This window comes from Lampris incognitus, chromosome 2 (genome assembly GCF_029633865.1).
Source record: "Lampris incognitus isolate fLamInc1 chromosome 2, fLamInc1.hap2, whole genome shotgun sequence".
NCBI classification, from domain to species: Eukaryota; Metazoa; Chordata; class Actinopteri; order Lampriformes; family Lampridae; genus Lampris; species Lampris incognitus.
This window is the reverse complement of record NC_079212.1, coordinates 37,068,372-37,091,680: the sequence shown is the minus strand read 5'-3', so window position 1 is coordinate 37,091,680 and position 23,309 is coordinate 37,068,372. Positions and strand designations below refer to the sequence as shown.

At 43.2% G+C, this 23,309-nt stretch overlaps 1 protein-coding gene across 2 annotated transcripts in view; it reads left to right on the top strand.

Annotated features, from left to right (window-relative positions):
* The window catches only part of LOC130108529 (cryptochrome-1-like), a 48,284-nt gene that overhangs the window by 2,166 nt on the left and 22,809 nt on the right, over positions 1–23,309 (top strand). For both annotated transcript variants that reach the window (XM_056275498.1, XM_056275499.1), the window contains exons 2-5: positions 1,884–2,047; positions 18,769–18,877; positions 19,096–19,238; positions 20,189–20,373. In XM_056275498.1, the coding sequence (XP_056131473.1) occupies positions 1,890–2,047; positions 18,769–18,877; positions 19,096–19,238; positions 20,189–20,373 (595 nt within the window). In that variant the 5' untranslated portion in view covers positions 1,884–1,889. The remainder of the gene's footprint in view (positions 1–1,883; positions 2,048–18,768; positions 18,878–19,095; positions 19,239–20,188; positions 20,374–23,309) is intronic.

Genomic DNA, 23,309 nt, shown 5'->3' with positions numbered 1-23,309 from the left:
TTTGAGCTAACATGCATCTCATGTACTGGCTGGCCCTCCAGTTTTAATTTGGATAAATATACAAATTAAAACTGGAGAGCCAGCCAAGTCAGTCCTTATGACAAGCAGGCTAGGTCTCTGCTGTACTATCTTAACAGGTTAACAGCCTGCACGTCAGTTTGTTACTCATTCAATTGGTAATGTTCTGTAATTGCTTCTTTACCACCTGTGAAGGAGTTCTGACATATCAGTATTTTTCTTGCAGATGCTGATTTCTTTTAGATCAATTCTAATACAGCACTAGTTATAGCCTGGTAATCAGACGAATCTGCGAGCTTATGTTTTACATTTGTTCTGGCATATAGTATATACATTAGCATTTGTGAATTCGCCTGGTTCCCAGTCTACACTAGTTAGGGACAGCAGTATGATGTGGGGACTTGTATCATGGCTCCCATTGTACAGGCTCATACTAGGGCCCTGTGATTTCCACAATGCAGAAAACATGGATGAAATCACGGAATGGAGACGTAAGAATGGATGTCAGATGTAAACACTGGATGGAATTTGGATGGTTTGGGGAGATTATTACAAAATGTGTGAACACACTGGGAATTTAAAGTAATTTAAAGTGTACACGTGTCAATAAACACACATGGGTTTGATGTATGGGATAGAGAAAAAAAAAGTCAAAGCAACTAGCATCAATGTCAAACAAAATAAGAAAAATGGCCATTTTGCTTTCGAACATTAAAATTGGGTTAAAAGACCAAAATCTGAATGAAAAAAATAGAACTGATGAATCCAACAAAAACAAAAAAAGGAGAAGAAATAAAATCGATTTGGGATGAGATAAAAGGGACTGCGTTGGGCCCTATGCTCTTTGAGAAACTCCTTACATCCTCATTTCCACCCTTCCTCTACACCCCTCTTTAACCCGTCCACCTACTCTAGTGCGTAGAGTCATATTCTCTGCCTTTTAAACTTAATCCCTTCTGTCTTGACCTAATAATCTCCTTTTTGTAGACATTGTACAAAGGAGGGGGAAAAAACAGTTTTCTATTTACTTTGCCTTCTTATAGATACTTCCATGTGAATCTCTTATGTGTTCAAAGTGGAATTAACTGTATGTGAAAAGTTGGTAAATAACAGATTCTTATCATTATCCTGATATTGCCATGCCCCGTTTTTGTCAAAGGAAAAATGCACTTTCTCTTCCCACACATGACAGAACATCTTGTTTGGCTTTTGCATCTCGATGTACTGTGTCATCTAATTTGGTTTTGGAAGGGGCGGTCTCTTGACTGCTCCTAATTTGACATCAGCCAGGAGTTTGTAACTCTCTAACGTTGAATTCACTGTAGTGGTATTTGCTGTGTGTTTTTGTGAGCATTAGACAATTTCCTAAAATGTACAAGTGGAAGTTTTACTTTTAGGCAAGTAAATTTGAAAATCCTAGGAATTCATCATGGTGTGATTTTCATCATGCGGAGCACAATCGGAGATAACAAACTGTTCACTTTTTTGGGATAGTTCCTTTGATGTTCTGTTAGTGTGTAATGTTCATTATGAACATTACACACTAACAGCTCATAATGTTCACTTACTAGCTGTTCTCCTGGTATGACGCAGATGCCTCCATTATCACTGCTGGTGATACAGTATACTTTTAGCTCTGTACCAGTACTGAATGTGCTGTAACCAGAGCTCCTGGCATCATTCACTGTGCTGTACTTATATGGCAGCCTTTCTTTTGCAGTGGATCTCACTCTATTATTATAAGTGTAATTAATGCAATAATAAGTATTCAAAAATTGTTTTGTTTTGGGGTTTTTTTTTGTAACTCCCCCATTCCTCCTAATCACATCTCCTCCCTCCTGCTCTTCCCCTCACCTTTTCTCCAGAATAAGATGGCGCCAAATTCCATCCACTGGTTCCGGAAGGGCCTTCGTCTCCATGACAACCCATCGCTACGTGAGGCAGTCCGGGGTGCAAGTACAGTCCGCTGTGTTTACTTCCTGGACCCCTGGTTTGCCGGCTCCTCCAATCTCGGGGTCAACAGGTGGAGGTAAGCAACCAGAGCGAAGTGCATATTTGATGTACTTACAGACAGACTGAGGGAGGACGCATAGCCCATTCGATCATCCCTATCATCGTGATCATGAGAGACAAAAGAAAACGAAAAACCATAAGCAGACATTGACATACTTCATCATAAGTCTCTTATAACATTCCCAAACAATGTCACATTGTTGGTGAATAGTTGCAAACATCCCAATTTTAAGGCTAGAGCCAACAGAGAGAAAATTAACGTTACTTTCATTCGTTTGCACAGTGATGAGGATAGCCTGGTTTGGTAGTGAGTCATCATCCATAATGATAAACTTGCTTTGCTGGGAGAAGGAGGGGAGTCACATCCCTGCAGTGCTCCAACATACAACATTTCCCCACTTTGAAAGATTAGATCTTATTAGCCCCGTGTAAAACTTTATACACAGGGCTAATAAAATTCTATTTCACCAGGATCAAGGTATACATACATGTGAAGAAGCTTATGTAGTTGCCTAGCCTGAAGTTAGGTACCTCTTCCCTAAGGCTGGTACCAGTCATGACAATTTAAATTGAAATGCATGATGTAAATGGGAGAGAGAAACTAGAGTTTGAAAACTGTGTAGGCTTCTTCGTTTTACCAAAAGCCAACGTGATTTGTGCCTCTCACACACATCCCAAAATCTCTGTGTACTCGTGTCACTAGTGATATTCTACCTATTGTGCACTTAAACTAATTTCCCTTGACATGCACTCATGGTTATAAGATCATTACAAGTTACTGCTCTAATGTGGCTGTAGGTTGACACAGGGATATATCTGTTGATTGGTCACTCTTGTCTAAGTTGCTTTGGACAAAAGTGTTGCAGAAAATGCAGAATCATGGACATTTTAATTTTCTTTAGCACAGGAAATAGCAAAGGACTTGATATGAAGGGGGGGTTGTTCTTTTTGATCTTGCAGTCAGCCAGGCCCCTACTGGTCAAGCTGGCCTGGCTAACTGCCAAAAGACCTGCAAATTGGGTTTCTCCTGGAAGTGCACATTTTGTGGTAACTTTGGAAGAGAGGAAGACCAAAAAAAAAAAACAACAAAAAAAACTCTAAATTCTTTATACTAAACCACCTCTAGGGGGAGTAAATTGCCAACGCAGTTTTTCTTGATGCTGGGCATTCTAGAAATAGAACAACACAGAACAGCTATTAAATGTGCAGGTTTTTTGACAATTAGACAAATATTTTACATATAGATGAATTACGGTTGAGTTAGAAATGCCTCATGGAGAATATGGCTTAAATCAATAAGAGCTTGATGCTTTCCCCAAAGTTCACCTGCACAGTTTCATGAGGGAAAAAGCAGGCGATCCCTCTGTTTTTTAAACTGTGCATGACCCCCATTACAGAAAGGTTAGTGGGGCAGGTGGAGTTAGGTCTTGTTGGGTAAATTAACAGGATACAGCAGGAGACTGGCTTCTCCTTTTTCAGTAGAAAGACTTTTGAGAGTACTTTTCCCTTAGTCTGGCACAACAAGTGTGTGTGTGTGTGTGTGTGTGTGTGTGTGTGTGTGTGTGTGTGTGTCGGGGGGGGCACTTTCAGTTGGTATATGTGTGTGAGTGAGCGTGAACACCTGTAAGACACCTTATCAAAGCTTCGTAGGACAGCAGAGCCCAAATTTCTCTCATGGTGATGTGCGGTGGCCTATTTTTGCTGTAACTGCTATTTGTGGTTCACACACAAGGAAAAGTTGATTTATTAGTCACTGACCCAGTGCCCTCCTGCTGACAGTGAAGCTAAAGATATGCATGGTGGTACGGCTAAACGAGTAAGTGCATCCCCCTGGAGGTATACTACTGCTCTTCACTGGCAGGTTACAAAACCCACACTGTTTAGGTCACTGGTGAACCAAATCAAGGAGTTAAATTAGTTTTACTTTTATATATTTGCAAGCGTTTGTAAACTGTGAGCAACACTAGCTAGTTAGCCGTATTCCACAGGTAGTCGGTGAGCTTGTGTATACCGAAGTTTTGTTCCTTGCTTTTAGGGTCAATTTCTGTGGTCACTACAACTTGTTAGGGGCAAAGATGAGTTAATGGCTTTGAATCGAAGACAACTTTCCCCATTCAGGTGAAGATCAAATCAATAAGTTTTTTGTTCTTGTGTTTGTTAATGTGGTCTGATGCATGACAGGTCACATGAGGTAAGTGTCGGTGGGCCGTTCCGCCCTAACGACCCAGACATGGAGGGAACATTCCTTTGTTTTTGGTCTCTGGGTGTGTAAATGTGGTGTCATGGTTGACATGTTTTTGGGCATTCAGGTCAAATTAAATCAACCCAAGCAGAACTGAGGTCAATATTTTCTGTTCACAAAGTGATCAGTGTCTCTTTGGATTGGATATCGTGTCCACACACACACACACACACACACACACACACACACACACACACACACACACACACACACACACACACACACACACACACACACACACACACACACACACACACACAGTTTAAACAGGCCAAGCATTCGTCTTCAACAGTGATGGCAAATGTAGACTCACTTAATACACCTGGATGTCTGTGACTACACATCGTCCTGTTGGCAGCGTTGCTGAAACTAGGCGTTTTGGTATATGGCTGGACCGCAACTCTTAAATGGCTGTTTATTAAATGGCTGTTTTTGTGCAACCACGTTTTAAAAAGTGGCTGTTCTGACATCGGCGTAATGAACACCTGATGACGTAATAGAAAACTGTTCAACTATTCACGCCAATTCATTTTGAAAGAACAGCAGCTAATGGGGAAACTCCCAACTCGGCTGTCCGACCGATGATGAAACGCCATCACTCACTCAGCCACTGGCCCCGTTGTTGCAGTCCAGCAAAAAATGGGTCACCATTGTCTTAGGTGCGTACATGATGGGGGCACTACCATGTTTGTTGTTGTTTACCACATATTTCTAGGTTTAGGTACTGGCATGAGGTTGTCTTAACCATTTCATTGGGATGCTCTACATCTGATAGTTGGAGGCAACAAATCTGATTGGTCAAAACTGATAATGCCCACCTGTGTATATATTCGATTTTATGCCAACCCTTGTTGAAACGAGGATGCTCACTGTCCGTTTTTATTTTTTTCCCTGTTGATTTATTCAGATATGTGTGGATTACATTGAGGATTTTTTTTATAAACAACACATGTTGGTAAATGTACAAAGGCCTTTGCATATGTTTTTGGCTTTGACTGTGAGCATTTTGCTGGATTGGCGTCATCAGAGTGCCCATAATCACTGCAAAGAATGCCCAAACACATGTTATTGCTGTCATATTGTGTCTCCATGCCCAACTAAGTCAACAGTAGATCTTTAAAATATAAGTCAGGATCCAAGTATGCATAAGAAGGAGATAATAAGGTCCTAAACTTGAATTGCAGGTTAGGTTAGATTGGTTTGCTTTTACTTTTTCCAAGTGCAGGGTGATTTTGTTGAAGCACCACAGTGCTATTTGTATGTTTTGTGGGGGCTCACAATTTTATCTAGATCCAAGATATGTTTGGCCACCCTCTCCCATAGGGTGTTCCCTAAGGCCACTTTTGCCTTGTCTTGTGCCAAATGCTCAGATGAATCAGAGCTGTGACGCATAACGTACGCACAAGACAGTATCCCATGTGCAAATTTGTGTGGGCTGTTGCCTTGGAAATTACCCCGAGTTTTAAAATGTATGACTTCACATAGATTGTTAAACATCGCCAGGGAGGAAGTTCTTCTCCACAGCAGTTCCACTGACCACAGAAAGTGTAACTTAAAGGGATGATTCAGATTTATTGACAATTGGTGGTATGAGTAACCATGAGATAGTGTTATCAATGCATGGACATTACCTGACTGCTCATCCCAGCGAGCGGGCAATAAAATGAACGGCACCAGAGGCACCAGACAGGGTTGGTCAAGAATCATTTTAAGCCATAAAAAACACATTAAGAAAACTGGTAACTATTCACAAACCAATAAAGCATTTCTCTTGAATTTCCAATGCTTGATTCTCCTCTCTGACCACTGTATAGCTTGAAAATACTTTTTGATGTTGAAGAACTCCTGTGTATTACTGCACACTGGAGCCTGTTCATGTATCACGCTGACTTTCAGCTGTTTTCTAACAGAAAACGCTGAGAAAAAGATAGTGTTAGTAACACAACGATCCCTTTAACACATTGCACAGTACCCAAATACTAAACATAATGTGTAGATGAGCAACAAATGCAAGCACCAGCATGTAATGGCAGCCATACCAACATGTAGCCTGGCTCTGCCAAACGACAGAAGCTAAGGAGGTTGTTGTTGTTGTATGGGCTTCGCTAGTAAGTATGTGGATGGGAGACCTCCCGAGAAAACTGAGTTGCTGCCGGAAGTGGTGTTGGTGGGCCAGTAGGGGGCAGTCTTCCCTCTGGTGCTTATAAAAACAACAAATATCAAATCCCAATGCCCCCAGTGCAGTGACGGGGACACTGTGCTGTAGGAGATGCCGTCCTTCAGATGAGATGTTAAACCGAGGTCCTGACTCACTGTGGTCATTAAAGATCCTGTGGCACTTATCACAGAGTAGGGGGCTCCCTGGTGTCCTGGCAAAATTCCTAACCTGGCTCTCTCCATCTGGCCACCTAATCTTCCCCCCGTGTATTGGCTCAATGATTCCTCCCTCTCCACCACAAGCTGATGTGTGGTGAGCGTTCTGGTGCAAAATGGCTGCCGTGCATCACCCAAGTGGGTGCTACACATTGGTGGTGTTTGAAGTGAGTTACCCCCTTCACTGTGAAGCGCTTTGGATGTCTACAAAAAAGCTATATAAATGTAATGATTATTATTATAACATGGACATAAACAGGGCTTATGGGCAGTAAACACTAACTACACACACACACACACACACACACACACACACACACACACACACACACACACACACACACACACACACACAATGTCACTGCAGAGCTTGCATTCCCTGGTAAAGATTGCTTGTCAGTAGTGATAACAGTAATAGTCTCGTCTGGGTGTCAAGCATCATGTCAGAACTACATTTCCTGATATGTTAGATGAGTTTCATCCATAGTAATCTTAAAGATATTAGATTCACTGTATATAAAAGATCATGTTTGACCACTTATCACTGAGGGTTTTTTGACAACTGAAAACAATGGCGTAAGGCCAATGGGGTATTTGAGGCCATCACATCAACCTGCATGGTCTTGATTATGAATTTTGTACATTGATGGATCTGGTCCTTTATTTGAGCAATTAACAGAGACACAGCAAGAAGGTGAAGGTTGTTGTTGTTTTTTTGTTTTTTTTTAGATCAGCCTTTTTGATCAGTCTTGAGAGCTGTGATCGGACCGTCTGCCTGGGGGCCAACCCCATCTTACACTCAATTTACTATCAGGGAAGGCATCCCCAATTGTGCAATGATGCAATGTCAGTTTGCAAGGCTTATCTGCAAAGACCTTGCAGACTTGCAATAGAATCAAATTGTTGGGAAAAGTGTGGCAGTCTCTCCCCTGAGACATTGTCTCCTGGTAATTGATTTTTAAGTTCAGTAAGCGTGCTGTAAGAAAGGTGGTACTGGTACAGTAATTTCCTCTGTAAACATCGGGGAAACATGGTATTTGCTGTCACCCTCATGATTGGCAAACATCCAATCCCCTACTGGATTTGTACTGTGGCGGGGCTAATGGTTTTTATTGGGACAAGATGGGCTACAGCAGGAAAGCATTTTTTTTCTTTGCCTTGCCAGCAAAAGTGTCCAGTACATTTAAAAAGAGAAAAAAAAGATGAAAAAAAAACAGCACGTAGTTTTTCCAGCCAGGAAACATTTTAGAATTAAACAGGACCTCTGCATCCTGGTTAGCTACCTGCCAGTTTGGACGGTGTAATATACTACTAACATGTGTTGCTATGTAAATTTAGAAATAGCGTGAACACAGACACGTGCTTTCTACATAAGGCTAATTTCTACATTGCTTATATATCAGCATCATCAGTACATTTGATTTATAATCACTGTAAGTTGTAAATGGTCAGGAGGCTGACGTTAAATAGTAAAAGTGCAGCAGAATATTTTTGTACTTCAAATTGTAAAGACATCTTCACTCGGTATCATGATCACAGTATGAAGCGAAAATAACACTGCGCAACAAAGATTTTGCTCCCTGAGCACCTATGGGTGGATAATGGGCTGCGAAATTCACCTTAAAAATTTACTATCACATACTGTTTTGTAGATATAACCTATTTTTGTGATTTCCCATCATATTTTAAGTCTACTAGTATATTGCCCACAAAGCAAGCTGTTTTGGTCAGTCCAAGCATGCCTGGGTATGCACTCAGTGTAGGTGCTATGCAGATGTTGTCTTAGGCGTACCTGGGCATGCTTAGTCAGGTTAGATGCTTGCAGACAGGTTATAAAAGCTGCTCACATTTACAGATGCTGTTTGGACACATGTTGCTTCACATGTTCTTCTGGCAATAGCATAGTGAGTATACTTAACAGTAGGATTTATTGTCTTCGGGAGGATTTAATACAGCAGAAATATCTCATCAATGTTGCAACAGCTGCGATACATTCTGTTACATCTGTGGTGAGTACACGCTTAAGGCTCAAAGACCCACCATGAATGACTGCACTTATTAAGAAAGCCTATGAGGGGCGTCCAGGTAGCATAGCGGTCTATTCTGTTGCCTACCAACACGTAGATGTTTGGCTCGAATACCCGTGGTACCTCCGGCTTGGTCAGGCGTCCCTACAGACACAATTGGTCGTGTCTGCGGGTGGGAAGCCGGATGTGGGTATATGTCCTGGTCGCTGCACTAGCCCCTCCTCTGGTCGGTCGGGGTGCCTGTTAAGGGGGGAGGGGGAACTGGGGGGAATAGCGTGATCCTCCCACATGCTACATCCCCTTGGCGAAGCTCCTCACTGTTAGGTGAAAAGAAGCGACTGGCAACTCCACATGTATCGGAGGAGACATGTGGTAGTCTGCAGCTCTCCCCGGATCAGCAGAGGGGGTGGAGCAGTGACTGGGACGGCTCAGAAGAGTGGGGTAATTGGCCAGATACAATTGGGGAGAGAAAAAAAGGGGGGGAGCCTATGAGCTCTACTTCAGATGTAAAATTAGTGACCAAGAGAAACCCTGGGCTCCTATGACTAAAATTATCCTGAGTATAATCAGGATCATTTTATCCACAATTGCACAGCCCCAACACATCCTTCACACACTCGCAATCTGCTTCCTGGATCTTGCTAAACCAAACCGTTGGAGACGTCATAACATTGAACTGTTAGTCTCCTCTTCCTGACTCTTTTTTTTCTTTCTGTCAAGACATGTCCGCAACAGTCGTAAACTGGGCTTGGCCTTTGTTACTCCTCAGCACAATCAGCCAATTGTCTGTTGCTCTTCACTGAATCTAAGGGAAGATTACTCAGCCCACCACTCCCTCTGATGATGAAATAAGTTCACATGTTTCCACAATGGGTCCAGACTGGAGAGGACTGGAGAAAGTGAGCAAAGTTGCAGTGAAATTGACAATGGTAGAAGTATGTCAACAGGTGTTAAAATGAAATAAAGGCCTACGCTATGGCTGAACTACTTGATTTGCTAATTAAGCTTATAGTTCTAAGCTTTAGATATTTCATCAAAGCTCTTACCCAGAAAGATTTAGAAAGAATTCAAGTACTGGGTTCATTGGGTTTTCGGGTCAAAAACTTTACCAGCAACCAATACCAAAGGGTCAAAGCTGTGCTGCACAGACCGTACCGACACCAGATGTCTACATGGACTTGAGAAGGGCATGAGTTTTTCCCCTCTGTCCACTGTTTCTCCATCTCTCTGTCAGACTAAAAAGTGAGGATGATTGATTGTTTTCCCCAGCTAGGGGAAAAAGTGAGAATAGTGGCTGAATGAGATGTAGGTTAGTGTGCCAGTAATATGAAATTTCTGAGCTGTTATGTGAGCGTGACCTACTTGGGGCTAGGCTTTCCCTGTGTGGCCTATTACCTAACTGACACACACAAACTACTTGGAAGTGCAGTAAAATGACTCACAAAGAGTTTATTTTGTTTAAAAGTAGAGTCTGTAATGTGGGGAAATAGCGACCTCCATGCAATCCCGCCTCACTGTTCTGCTTTGGTTTGTTATGTGGTTTGGATTTGAGATGGGGAGAGGGGGAGGCCCGTCATAGACCAATCTATATTTATAGCTGGCAGAACAACGGCAAGCAGATGTTCTCAAAGTTGGGACACCACAGAGTCCCTCAGTCTCCATCTGACTTTGGTCCTCCCTAAGCGAAACTGACGCTGAAGCTGAACTTTTTTCAACTTGAGCATAAAACCATTTCCCTCATGTTGTGTATCTCGGGCAAAACAGCACCTTGTTGCACCATATTGCCTCTTACATTTACTTTTCATTGATTCGCGCTGTGCCAAAATTGGTGCAAGCACGAGCCCACGACCACTCTCAGCATTGGATTGATGTAGGCCATGCTTTTGAAAGAAGGAGCGGTCTGAAATTGTAGAAAGGATTCAGCAGTGATGCAGGGCTTTCAACATACTTACTGTGCAAGTAAATGACCTTTTATCATTTCCAGCAAGACCACCATTGCAGGTATCCATCCGCAGGTGGGGACTCAGGGATAGGACGGGTGTAGTTCCACCCCACGCCTATACCCCACAACCAAAAAAACTCAACATTAACATTCAGCAACATTTTTTAAAAAAAATAGCATAAAGGATGCCAATTTCTGACATTACAGATACCACTTTGATATAGATTTTCTTTTGTGGTGAAAAATAAAATGGGTGTCATTTGCTAGGACTTGGGCTAAGAACTGACATTTTTAGAGTATAACTTTCGTTGTTTTGAGTGATATCAGTTATGAAAGAAGGCCAATGATTTGATTTGATTTGGGGTTGGGTTTTCTTTTTGTTTTTTTTTTTAACGATGGAAATTTGACTGTTATGTATAGCCAAGTCAGAAAGGATGGTACATCTTAACACGCGATAGACGATGTCTGGTGATTGATTTTTCTCAAGCCTGGCATTTGTGATCTGTGCTTGTTCCGTATTTGTTGTGGCTTTAAGAGCATTTTGAATTGATCATTATTAATTAAATGTAGTTTTGATTCTATATATATATTTTTTAGAAGTTTATAGACAACACTTCACCAACAGGTGTCACTCCAAATTAAGTGACACTCACAACTGTGGAGCACACTTCAGTTAAGTGGAAGTTTCTGGTATTTAAATGTGATGATAGTGCTCCTACATGGTCCATGCAAAGTCCATAGAAATTGTAATAGGGATAATTTGCTCCCCATTATAATTTACTGGATCATGAAATGACAGATTTGTTGTCAGTCACACCACTGCCATATATAACTGATTTCAGGCTTTGTTTTCATTCCCACTAATGACAACTGATGGTTCCAAAGTTTTTGGAGGAGGTGAACACTATCATCATAAACATGCTAGCAGTAGAAAGTATGAAAACGAAACGGGGGCGTCTGGGTAGTGTAGTGGTCTAGTCCATTTCCTGCCAGCACAGGGATTGCCGGTTCAAATCCCTGTGTTACCTCCGGCTTGGTCAGGCATCCCTATAGACACAATTGGCCGTGTCTGCGGTTGGGAAGCCAGATGTGGGTATGTGTCCTGGTCACTGCACTAGCGCCTCCTCAGGTCGGTCGGGGCGCCTGTTCGGTGGGGAGGGCGAACTGGGGGGAATAGCCTGATCCTCCCACGCACTACATCCCCCTGGCGAAACTCCTCACTGTCAGGTAAAAAGAAGCGGCTGGCGACACCGCATGTATTGGAGGAGGCATGTGGTAGTCTGCAGCCCTCCCCGGATCGACAGAGGAGGTAGAGCCGTGACCGGGACGGCTCAGAAAATAGGGTAATTGACCAAGTACAATTGGGGAGAAAAAGAGGGGAGGGGTATGAAAAAGGAACTTGTGGTTTCATGTAAACCTTAACACACACACACACACACACACACACACACACACACACACACACACACACACACACACACACACACACACACACACACACACACAGTGAGGTCAAGGGTTGGACAGTCTTGAGAAGGCAGGCTTCCCTGTAAGATAAAATGTGAGAGAAATGGGAACAGGTAGCCACTTTTAAGGTAAACGAGAACAGTGCTATTAAAGCTAGCAGTCACACACAGGATGTGTACGATGTCTGTACTGCACAATGCATCCACACTTTGGACAGTGTGCTTCAAGTCAGGCAGTCTCTCACTGGGCTCTTGAATAGTCTTATTGATTCAGTATTGCTCCCTGAGGAGGAGAAGGGGTGTCAAAAAAAAATCCTCCTCAGGTGGCATATGAGGAGCACATGATTTATTCACACATACAGAACTGCGCAGTCATGACCACCACGCCCAGAGTAGATGGGTTGGGAATTCGAACCGGTGAAGTCGCAAGCTCAAATAGGCATGTGCCCTTTTGAATTTGTTCCGTGTGCCTTTATTGACGGGGGATTGTATTGGAGCTAAACATACTGGGTTTTTTTCTGAAGGATTTACAGTTGATTGATAACATTTACATCAAATGTTTGAGCAGATCTCCTTTAGAACCCATCTCAATATGTGCACAGGCCATCCCCTCCTTTCCTGCTCTTTGTTTTCTTATCTTAAAAAGAGGTTGCATCAGTTCGTCTTCTCTGTTTGTCCTCAACTCATATCATGTGGGTTTATTTTTTCTATCCTTATCCTTTCCCTCTCCCTCTTCCTCTCTCTCTTTCACTCTGATTTCCGCTCCCCCATTTGTGTTTAAACAATTGTTACATGGCTAAACGGATATTTTTAAATACATTTTTTGATTGTGTATGTGACCTTTAGCAAGAGTGTGTGTGTGTGTGTGTGTGTGTGTGTGTGTGTGTGTGTGTGTGTGTGTGTGTGTGTGTGTGTGTGTGTGTTCTCCTTGATGCCTTGTCATACAACCGTCTTTATATAACCGACCTGGCCTACATCCGCCAGCCAGATCACTAAGCTGCGCACGACACAACACTCTGCTAGCCTGATAACCTCATTTCTGGAAACAACACACATGTGCATTTGTGTTGTATGTGCACGCGCACACACACTCTCAGTAAAAATGTTGATTCTTGCACAAATGCTCACTCACGCACATAATCACCAGCTGAGAGGGAGACATATGTGGACTCACCCAAGTTTAGACTCAAACACCTGTGACTATGCATAGGCATGCATGCATGTGTGTGTGTGTGTGTGTGTGTGTGTGTGTGTGTGTGTGTGTGTGTGTGTGTGTGTGTGTGTGTGTGTGTGTGTGTGTATGTGTGTACTCAGAGAGAGTGTGCACAATGGCCTGTTGTTTTTTGACTGTTGTATTTTTGCTTACATGCCAAAACCAATACTGGCCTGTTATGGCGTAAGTGATATTTAAGCCAGTGGTGCAGTGGTTGGCACGGTCACCTCGCAGCAGGAGGGCCCCGGGTTCGAGCCCCAGGGTAGTCCAACCTTGGGGGTCGTCCTCTGTGTGGATTTTACACGTTCTCCCTGTGTCTCCGTGGGTTACCTGCGGGTGCTCTGGTTTCCTCCCGCGGTCCGGGGAACATGTGGATCGGCTGTACTGGATTGTCCCTAGGTGTGTGGGTGTGGGGGGGTGTGGGGGGGTGGGCCCTGTGATGGTCTTGCGGCCTGTCCAGGGTGTCTCCCCGCCTGCCGCCCAATCACTGCTGGGTTAGGCTCCATCATCCCCGCGACCCTGTGTAGAGATAAGCGGTTTGGATAATGAATAAATGAATTATGTTTAAGCCACTCTTTGTACCCAGAGCCCTCTTATTATGTATAATTAATGTTCCCACTCTTACATGAGGATTTTCAGGGTTCCAGTGGTAACTTTGAAGACGCTAAACCGCTTTTAAGTAAATATTTATTCATCAATATTATAAAAAGACAATTACCCAGAGAGGCATTCAGTGCCAAACCCCTCTATATGCATATGTCTGTCATGACTGATATTTATAGTTTAAAGCCTTTTGTTGAGTTTATTAGCAAATTAAGCTTGGACATATAAGGAATTTGACCTTATGGTAGTAGTAGTAGTAGTAGTAGTAGTAGAAGATATAAGGAATCTGACCCTGAGATGTTAACATAAAGAGATGATAAAGGGGACACAACTTCCTGAAGCCTAAAAACAAATGAATATCAAAAAATATTGAAAAAAGAGTATTCAGAAAATCTAGCATACCCACCTGCCTTGAAAAATCTGATCTGGCTGGGGAGTAAATCTTTTTTCTTCTTCTTCTTCTTTTTGAGGTGCAGATTTTTCTTCATTTTGAGGTGCAGAAAGCATAATCGAACAATATCACAAACGGGAAAGAATTTGCTGGTCGTACGTCTCTGCTTAAACGGCATTCAAACATTTTACAGGCATATCAACACTGGCCTTCAATGTCATCAGCAAGATAATAATAATAAACTTTATTTATATCGCACCTTTTCTGAACGGCGTTACGAGGCTCCTTACACAACAGGATAAAATGGGAGTCCAAAGTCTTAACACCGTTGATCAAGGACACTTGTGACAGGACACATGGCATTCAGTCATTGGATTAGCTACTGCAGGGATCAAACTTGTGTATTTTGGGTTGCAGGACAGTATCTCTTAAGTGCTGGCTTAAGTCCACCTTTCTGCTGCACAGTGACCTAGTGCTGCCTGCAAGCACAAACTGGCACTTGCATGAAGACAGACTTTGAAGTGTGTGTGTGTGTGTGAGAAATTATGGTGATTGGGACTACATGGACCTTTGCCTGTCAGCCAGCTTGCCTCTGATCAGAGCTGTTGGATCAGACAGTATAGACAGCTAGCTGACTGACTGACTGCATCAGTGACGAGCCTATAATCAATCATTATCAATAACGAACGCCATCACTGCCGTCAGCTGTGTGTGTGTGTGTTAAGATGAGATTGATATGCAACGTTTTTTCAAACTTGCCCGTCTATGAATATGATTACAGTGAACAAGAGTGTAAATGTGTGCATACTCTTGTGTGTTCTCTCTCCAAATCTCCAAATTGCTTAAGCATAACAGGACGCAGTAAGAGAGAAGTCCTGCATACCATTTGAGTTGCCTCAGCAAGGAGTAACATTTTTCGTAACGCATGGCTTGGCAGGCCTTGTATGGCTTGTCATCACAGTTGGCGTTCTGCTCTGACCAGCATGAAACTAACCATTGCGTAATCCTACTACATACAGTTTTCCCCGAAGCGGCGCTTTTCAACTCCTCTGGAGTGGTCAGGATTGTAGCACCGTACTCTTGCATTTGAGTAAGTACAGGTTCTGTGCTGGACCGCAGTATAACATCAATACCTTACACTTAATTAATCAGAAGTACTTAAATGATTTTTTTCTTCTTTAGGAAAGTCAGTAAACTCCAACATTATAGATTTTTTTATAGGGGTATAAAGGGTTAATTGGCTGGTTTGTTCATTAAGGTGAGCAAGTGAAGGTTTTTGGAAATTCAGCTTATAACATATATACATGCATACAGGCTACGCCTATGCAATAATGTGCATTTTCAAACCGTGCCAGAGTGTGCGTTGTATTTGTAATATCCTACAAGCCTTGGCCATCTGTTTCACCATACATGACTGTTTTGTAGCAGCCCATGCAAATTAATCATGATACGAAACCAGGAAGTAGGCCCACTTGTCATGTGGCATTGTGTGAATTCCCTGTTCACAAGGAAAGGATTGCACACGATAAGGTGGGAAAAGTTCAGATGAGAGCCAAAAATCTATTGGCCAAATTGCATATTTCATCTTTTTCTTCCTTTTTAAAAATTTTTTTTTTAAAGTGGAGGGGTCTAATTACATTTTTAGTTGAGAAGGTAACAAAGAGGTAAGAGACCAGATGTGTCCATCTCTACATCTGGTCTGCCTAGCTGGTCTGTCTTATCCGTGGGATGTATTATGCAGGTGGGGCAAGTGTTAACAGAGGTGAAGTGTCTCGAGCAGATGAGTTTTTAGTTAATGCCAGAAGGTAAGGTGTGGTGGAAATAGGCCATAAATCCCTACCTGCCCAGATGGGCCCTCTCTTAGTCGGTGGAAGCAGCCATATGTTCCCCGGGAGATGTCCTTCAGTCACAAAACCGGATCACCCCCCACTGGGGACTGGGGTTCGCGCCCCGGTCTCGTCAGATCCGACTATGGCCGGACTCCATGAAGCAACGATCATTGGCAACGCTGTCTTCGGGAGGGGGGCGGAGTCGGCTTGTGTTCGTCACGTGAATGCGTCTCTGTGTGTGTCGGAGGAACAGTGGTTCGGCTTGGAGTCGCCTTGTCACAAAAGTGGGGAGGCGGTCTCCTTCGAGACTGCCGGCCGGAGAGATGCAGTTGGCGAACGCAGGCAGTATGAGGGTGGGTGTTTGAATTAAAATAGGGATCGATTGGCCACTAAATTGGGAGAAAAAAGGGGAAAAATCAGAAATAAATTTATTTAAAAAAAAAACCGGATCACCCAAATCTTCTCATTCACAAAAGCCCTCTTTGTTTTTCACTCATAAGCTTCACTTGCAGCCCTGGTGTTGGGCTGCCATTACCAGCCATAGGAGCTGTCATGCACCTTGACACAGGTTCTGTTAAGCCATGTTTTTATATTTAACCTCAAGATGGCCCTCATTTTTCCTGTTCACACAACTTATTTTGCACACAGTTAAGACTATTATTATTATTATTGGTACTACTACTAATAGTAGCAGTGGTTGTCGAAGCAGTCTTAATTTTTTTTATCTTATTTCTAATAGAATATCTATGTAGAAATGTCAGAGAGGGTCATCAGAGAGGTCTATACAGAATCTCACCAACAGCCATAGTGAAGATTTGACCTGTATCAACTCGTTCTTCCTGACGAAAAAAGGCAGGCAGGAACCCTTTCCAACCCCCTGGGGCTTGTCCTTGGTAACAAATGCTCTCACGACTCCCCCAAACCGGCCTCCTGCAGAATTGGCAGGGACAAGGCGTCCTTTTTTTTTCTTTCCCCCTATTTCCTTTGACGAGTGTTCATCAACATTAAAGGTCCAACATTGGTCAGTTCAGAGAACAGATAGAGAGGCATGCATCACAAACAGCCTTCAACACCAACCTGTTTGTTGACCTTTTCAGTTCCAAAAAAAAAACAAAACCTGTCATACACTGCAAGCACTTCCAACCCTTATATTAGTGTATTATTTAAAATGCAAATTTGAACAAGTGTCGTCAGTCCATAAGTAAATGCATGAAATTATGGTGATGGGTGCCACTTCATTGCTGTTGTGCATCATACCAGCGACTACAAGCAAATATCTCTAAAACTATTATCTTCATGTGTCCCTGGTTGTCTGTAGTTTTAGCTCTGCACGTCTGTATTCAGCATTACTCCTCTGTTCCACGTGTGCAAATGGCAGGAGAGAGAGACGTGGGCAGAGAACATTTTGAGCATAAGCTTGAGGTCCAAGAGATTCAGATAGATAGATAGATAGATAGATAGATAGATAGATAGATACATGGGCAGAGAGAGGCAAAAGTAGAGGGGAGAGAGAGACGAGGAAGGGAGCAAGTTCAGAAGAGTCTCGCAGAAAGAAAGATGAACAGAAAAAGAGACACATTGTTGGATAGAGGGCGATGAAGTGTGGGGATGTTCCTTTTAGCAAGCTCTGTTGTAGATGCCATTATAGCTTCAAGAGGTGTGCCTGTGGCCACGAGGGCTGTTTGGTCTCACAAGCTGGGCATCTGCGTCACCCACTTCCCCTTCAAGTCAAAAATATACACATACACACAGACAGATATACATCTTTTGATAAATCTTTCAACTTTCGACCTCTACAGGGTTACAGTGAAGTTTTAATTGCCGTAATGTAAAAGTCCTAAAGTGTAGGAATAATGGTACATCTAGGGAAATTAAAAGCAATTCTCTTTCTGAAGCAACCAACTCAGAAAGGCTGCATGTCGAGCTTTTTTTTTTTATTTCCATGTTGTGTTCAATGGAAAGTCAGAGAGATTGTTACAACAAGATGAAAAAGTTCTCGTATTAGAGATCAAGTGTGCCACAAAAAATACGCTTTTTCTTCAGTAATAAAAGAAAAATAAAATGCAGTGGGAATAGAGGTCATTCTGCAGTACACTGGGTGAGCCAGTCTCATTAAACATCCACACTGGCTCCATGAATGTTATCTGAAGACAGTTTATGAGGAAAAGTTCAAGTTCAACTTTATTGTCATGTGTTTTGAATACAATGAAATTCTTGTGCTCTGGCTCTCTCTGCCTTAAAGCAAGGGGCTCAGGGACACACCATCCCAAAAAAAGACAACTCTACAGACCTACACAGATTATGTACACAGAAATCATACATTGTATACACAATATACAGTACATGATTTTTAGATGGAAGGAGTGTACCCTTACCAAACCTCTTGAGCCACCTCAGAAAATACAGTCTCTGCTGTGCCTTCTGGAGGATGCAATTGGTGTTGAGAGACCATGTGAGGGTGTCTGTGATGTGTAGACCAAGAAATCTAAAACTGTCCACAATTTCAACAGGCGATCCATTGATGGAAATAGGAACTTGATTTTCTCTGATCTTTCTAGTCAACGTTGATTTCTTTTGTCTTGTTGACATTTGGAGAGAAGTTGTTATCATATGCAGGGTTAATTCACTTTCTTCTTCCCCCCCACTTTCAGATTTCTCCTTCAGTGTTTGGAGGATCTAGATGCCAATCTCCGTAAACTCAACTCCCGCCTTTTTGTCATCCGGGGCCAGCCAGCCAATGTATTCCCACGCCTCTTCAAGGTCAGTAGAATGAAAAATGAAGTTCCAAGTCAGCAGAAATAAGTAGATAAGCATGGAAATAGCGTCAGACAAGTTTTTTCAACTTGTGGACAAATTGTTCTACATGAACGATAGTCGGCTGTCTTGCGTCGTTCAGTGAGACAGAGTTACGGACAGCTGACAAAGTGTATATTGACGGAGTACCTCTCTCTCCTCCACATTTCCTCCCTCCCTCCCAGGAGTGGAAGATCAGTCGGTTGACCTTTGAGTATGACTCTGAGCCTTTTGGGAAGGAGAGAGATGCTGCCATCAAAAAGCTGGCTATGGAGGCTGGAGTGGAGGTCATTGTCAAGATATCGCACACTCTGTACGACCTGGACAAGTAAGGAGGACACATGCCAACACTTGTATACTCACACACACACACACACACAGGCAGCAGGTTGGCAAAAGGTTTAGGGACTGTCCATCATATATATATAAACATATATATATATATATCTACGGTCAGAGTTTGCAGTCATTACTGTAGGGTTCACCTCTCATTACACTTTCTCTACAAACTGAATCAGAATCAGTGATTTACAGATTATTTCACATACCATGACTCTATTTTGGCAAGATTTTTTCTCCCCAATTGTACTTGGCCAATTACCCGAACCCTGAGCCGTCCCAGTTGCTGCTCCACCCCCTCTGCCGATCCAGGGAGGGCTGCAGACTACCACATGCCTCCTCCCGACACATGTGGAGTCGCCAGCCGCTTCTTTTAATCTGACAGTGAGGAGTTTCACCAGGGGGACGTAGCACGTGGGAGGATAAGGCTATTCCCCCCCAGTTCCCCCTCCCCCCTGAACAGGTGCCCCGACCGACCAGAGGAGGCACTAGTGCAGCGACCAGGACACATACGCACATCCGGCTTCCCACCTGCAGACACGGCAAATTGTGTCTGTAGGAACCCCCGACTAAGCCGGAGGTAACATGGGGATTCGAACTGGCGATCCCCCTGTTGGTTGGCAACGGAATAGACCACCATGCCATCCAGATGCCCCCATAATTTAGATTTTAAATGTCGGATCTGGGAGTCGATGCATATGAAATGTGTTCAAATAGCTGTTGCAAAACATATGTCAACATTCTGTATATTCTGTGTGCATAACGCATGACAAATAAGGTATAATACTGAATAGAGTTTTTGCCTCAACATAGCCACCATTTTAAAAACACTTTACCTCTGTCTCTGCACCCAACAGCCAAAAGATGAATTCTACCTTGGCTTATTTTGGTGAGTAAAGGGTTTAAATCTAATGTGCTTCTCTCCCTCTCCCACCACAGAATCATTGAGCTGAATGGCGGGCAGCCCCCTCTAACCTACAAGCGTTTCCAGACCCTCATCAGTCGGCTGGACCCTCCAGAGATGCCTGTGGAGATCCTGTCAGATGCTCTGATGGGCCGCTGTGTAACCCCCATCTCTGAGGACCATGGAGACAAATACGGAGTGCCATCGTTGGAGGAGCTGGGTGAGAAAACAAATGCTCAACACACACCTCAGACACAATTTCATTCACAAGTCGACTTGTGCTTAGTGTTTACACAAGTGGGGCTCCCCAGCACAGAGACATGGACACCGATGGTAAATGAGGGCATGAGAGCCTGCTTATTAAAATGTGTGTTTTACAGGGACACACGCATAGCTCACACACTTGCTCTTGTATTTTCTGTTGCTGTTTTCTGAAAATCCTGTTGCCTTTCAGTGAAAACCCCTGATTGGGGTCTCAGTGGTCAGATTACCTCAATTTCAAGGAAGCGGGGATTTTCACCGTGTGCTGTGTCCCACGCAATGTATCTTTCAGTCAGATTTGTTGTAATAAAAGTGCTCTCGAGCATTTCAGCTGTCTTTAAAGGTGTTTTCCCACGGAGTTTTGTGACCATCAGGCTAGCCAGGTAGCATTTTAATCTATCTACAGTCTGGATTTTATATTTAAACGCTTATCCTATCTGCCAAAGGTATCTTGTTCAGACACAAGTTTGGCAATGTGTTAACCTAATGCTATCAACCCATATGGCAGTTGTCTATGTTTATAATCGCATTCCCTCTAAGCCATGTTACATGACCGTATCACAGGTGATATGTTCACCTTCCCATGCTGTCAGTCCAGATGTGTGGCTTTTATCACTTTCTCGCCATGCTGTTATAGTCTGTAGTAGGGATGGGTACTGAAACCCGGTATTAAATGGGCACCAGTGCTAAATTATTAAAGACCGTAGTACTGATAAGCTCCGACATTAATGGTTCTGCTATCGGTGTTGGCGAAATTAAGAAAATGTCCTATTTACTTAGGGTACCTAAACATTATCTTGCACCTTTTATCGCACCAACTCCGTTTCTAATTTGCAATAAGATTAAGACTTTTGTCTCTGATGCATTTCTGCTATTCCTCCAGAAGAGAGATCTCTCTCTCTCTCTCTGAGACTGGCATATGTGCGAGGCCAACTCTCTCTGCCTCTTTCTCATACACACACACACACACACACACACACACACACACACACACACACACACACACAAACACACACACACACACACATACACACACACACACACACACACACACACACACACACACACACACACACACACACACACACACACACACACAGCCTGCTCGTAGTGACATTGGCGGCAAGAGAACAATCAGTCAAAAGTCTGGTTATTGGTTATACTTCACTCGAGTCGATGCTGAAAGTGCTCTTTGCCACAAGTGCAGCTAGTCTTGCATGTAAGGGCGGAAACACACTGGCTCCATGAAATGTTATACGAAGACAATTTATGAGGGAAAGTTCAAGTTCAACTTTATTGTCATGTGTTTTGAATAAAATGAAATTTTTGCGCTCTGGCTCTATGCCTTTAAAAAAAGAGACACAAGGACACACCATCCCAAAAAAAGAACACTACAGCTCTCAGGGTTGCGGGAATGCTGGAGCCTATCCCAGCAGTCATTGGGCGGCAGGCGGGGAGACACCCTGGACAGGCCACCAGACTCACACAGGGCCAACACACACACACACACACACACACACACACATTCATACCTAGGGACAATTTAGTATGGCTGATTCACCTGACCTACATGTCTTTGGACTGTGGGGGGAAACCGGAGCCCCCGGAGGAAACACACGCAGACACGGGCAGAACATGCAAATTCCACCCAGGATGACCCCCAAGGTTGGACTACCTCGGGGCTCGAACCCAAGACTTGTTTGCTGTGAGGCGACCGCGACCACTGTACCACCATGCCGCCCGTACACAGAATTCATACATTATATACACAATATACAGTACACGGAAACACAACAGTGGAAGGTGCATATGGGTGCATCAGCTGTTCAGCAGCCTGACTGCCTGTGGAAAAAAACTATTACTGAGACCCGTGGTGTGTGATATGGTGCTCTGGTAGCGTTTTTTTAGATGGAAGGAGCGTACTCACACCAAAACCCATACCAAAACCCATAGAGTCGATGCTGACAATGCTCTTTGCCACAAGTGCAACTAGTCTTTTGCAAGTAAGGGCGGAAACACATTGGCTCCATGAATGTTTTGTGAAGACAATTTATGAAGAAAAGTTCAAGTTCAACTTTATTGTCATGTGTTTTGAATACAATGATATTCTTGTGCTCTGGCTCTCGCACAAGTGATCTTTCAAAACATCTCTTGAAAGTACATCAAATACAGGTGGAGAAATGGGGCAGTTTTTGACTGCCTTGCTCATAGTTATCTCTCATTGGCCCATGTTATGTATGCTAGCAGCATAGAGCCGACACAGAGCTAACTAAATTATACAAACATGGTTTATTCTGCCGTCAAAGTCTATACTTTTGTTTTTTCTAGACTAAACAAGATACTGATGATCAGGCTTAGTTGTGATAAAGTCTTTATTTCAAAATGAACGTATACCATCCACAAATGGTTCCCCACCTTCTGGAAATAATTCCTTACATTAAAATACTGCTGATTCCAAAAAAACATTTACACTGTACTTTTCATTAACCCAAATTGTGTCATTTAGCTATTAAATTTGCCAGGTTATATTCTGACTCTCCTGAACGGTCACTACAGATGTCTAATGTTGTTTAAGGGCACCATCTACAATTGATGTTTAATGTGACCATTAGATTTGCCAGTCAGCAGTTTTACCATTTTACGCCGCCTTTCCTCTTGTCTAGTTTCTCTGCTTAAAGATGTACTTCTTCAACTGAAATACACAAGAGGTTGTCCAGGTAGCGTAGCGGTCTTTTCCATTGCCTACCAACAGGGGGATCGCCGGTTCGAATCCCCGTGTTACCTCCAGCTTGGTCGGGCGTCCCTACAGACACAATTGGCCGTGTCTGCGGGTGGGAAGCCGGATGTGGGTGTGTCCTGGTCGCTGCACTAGCGCCTCCTCTGGTCGGTCGGGGC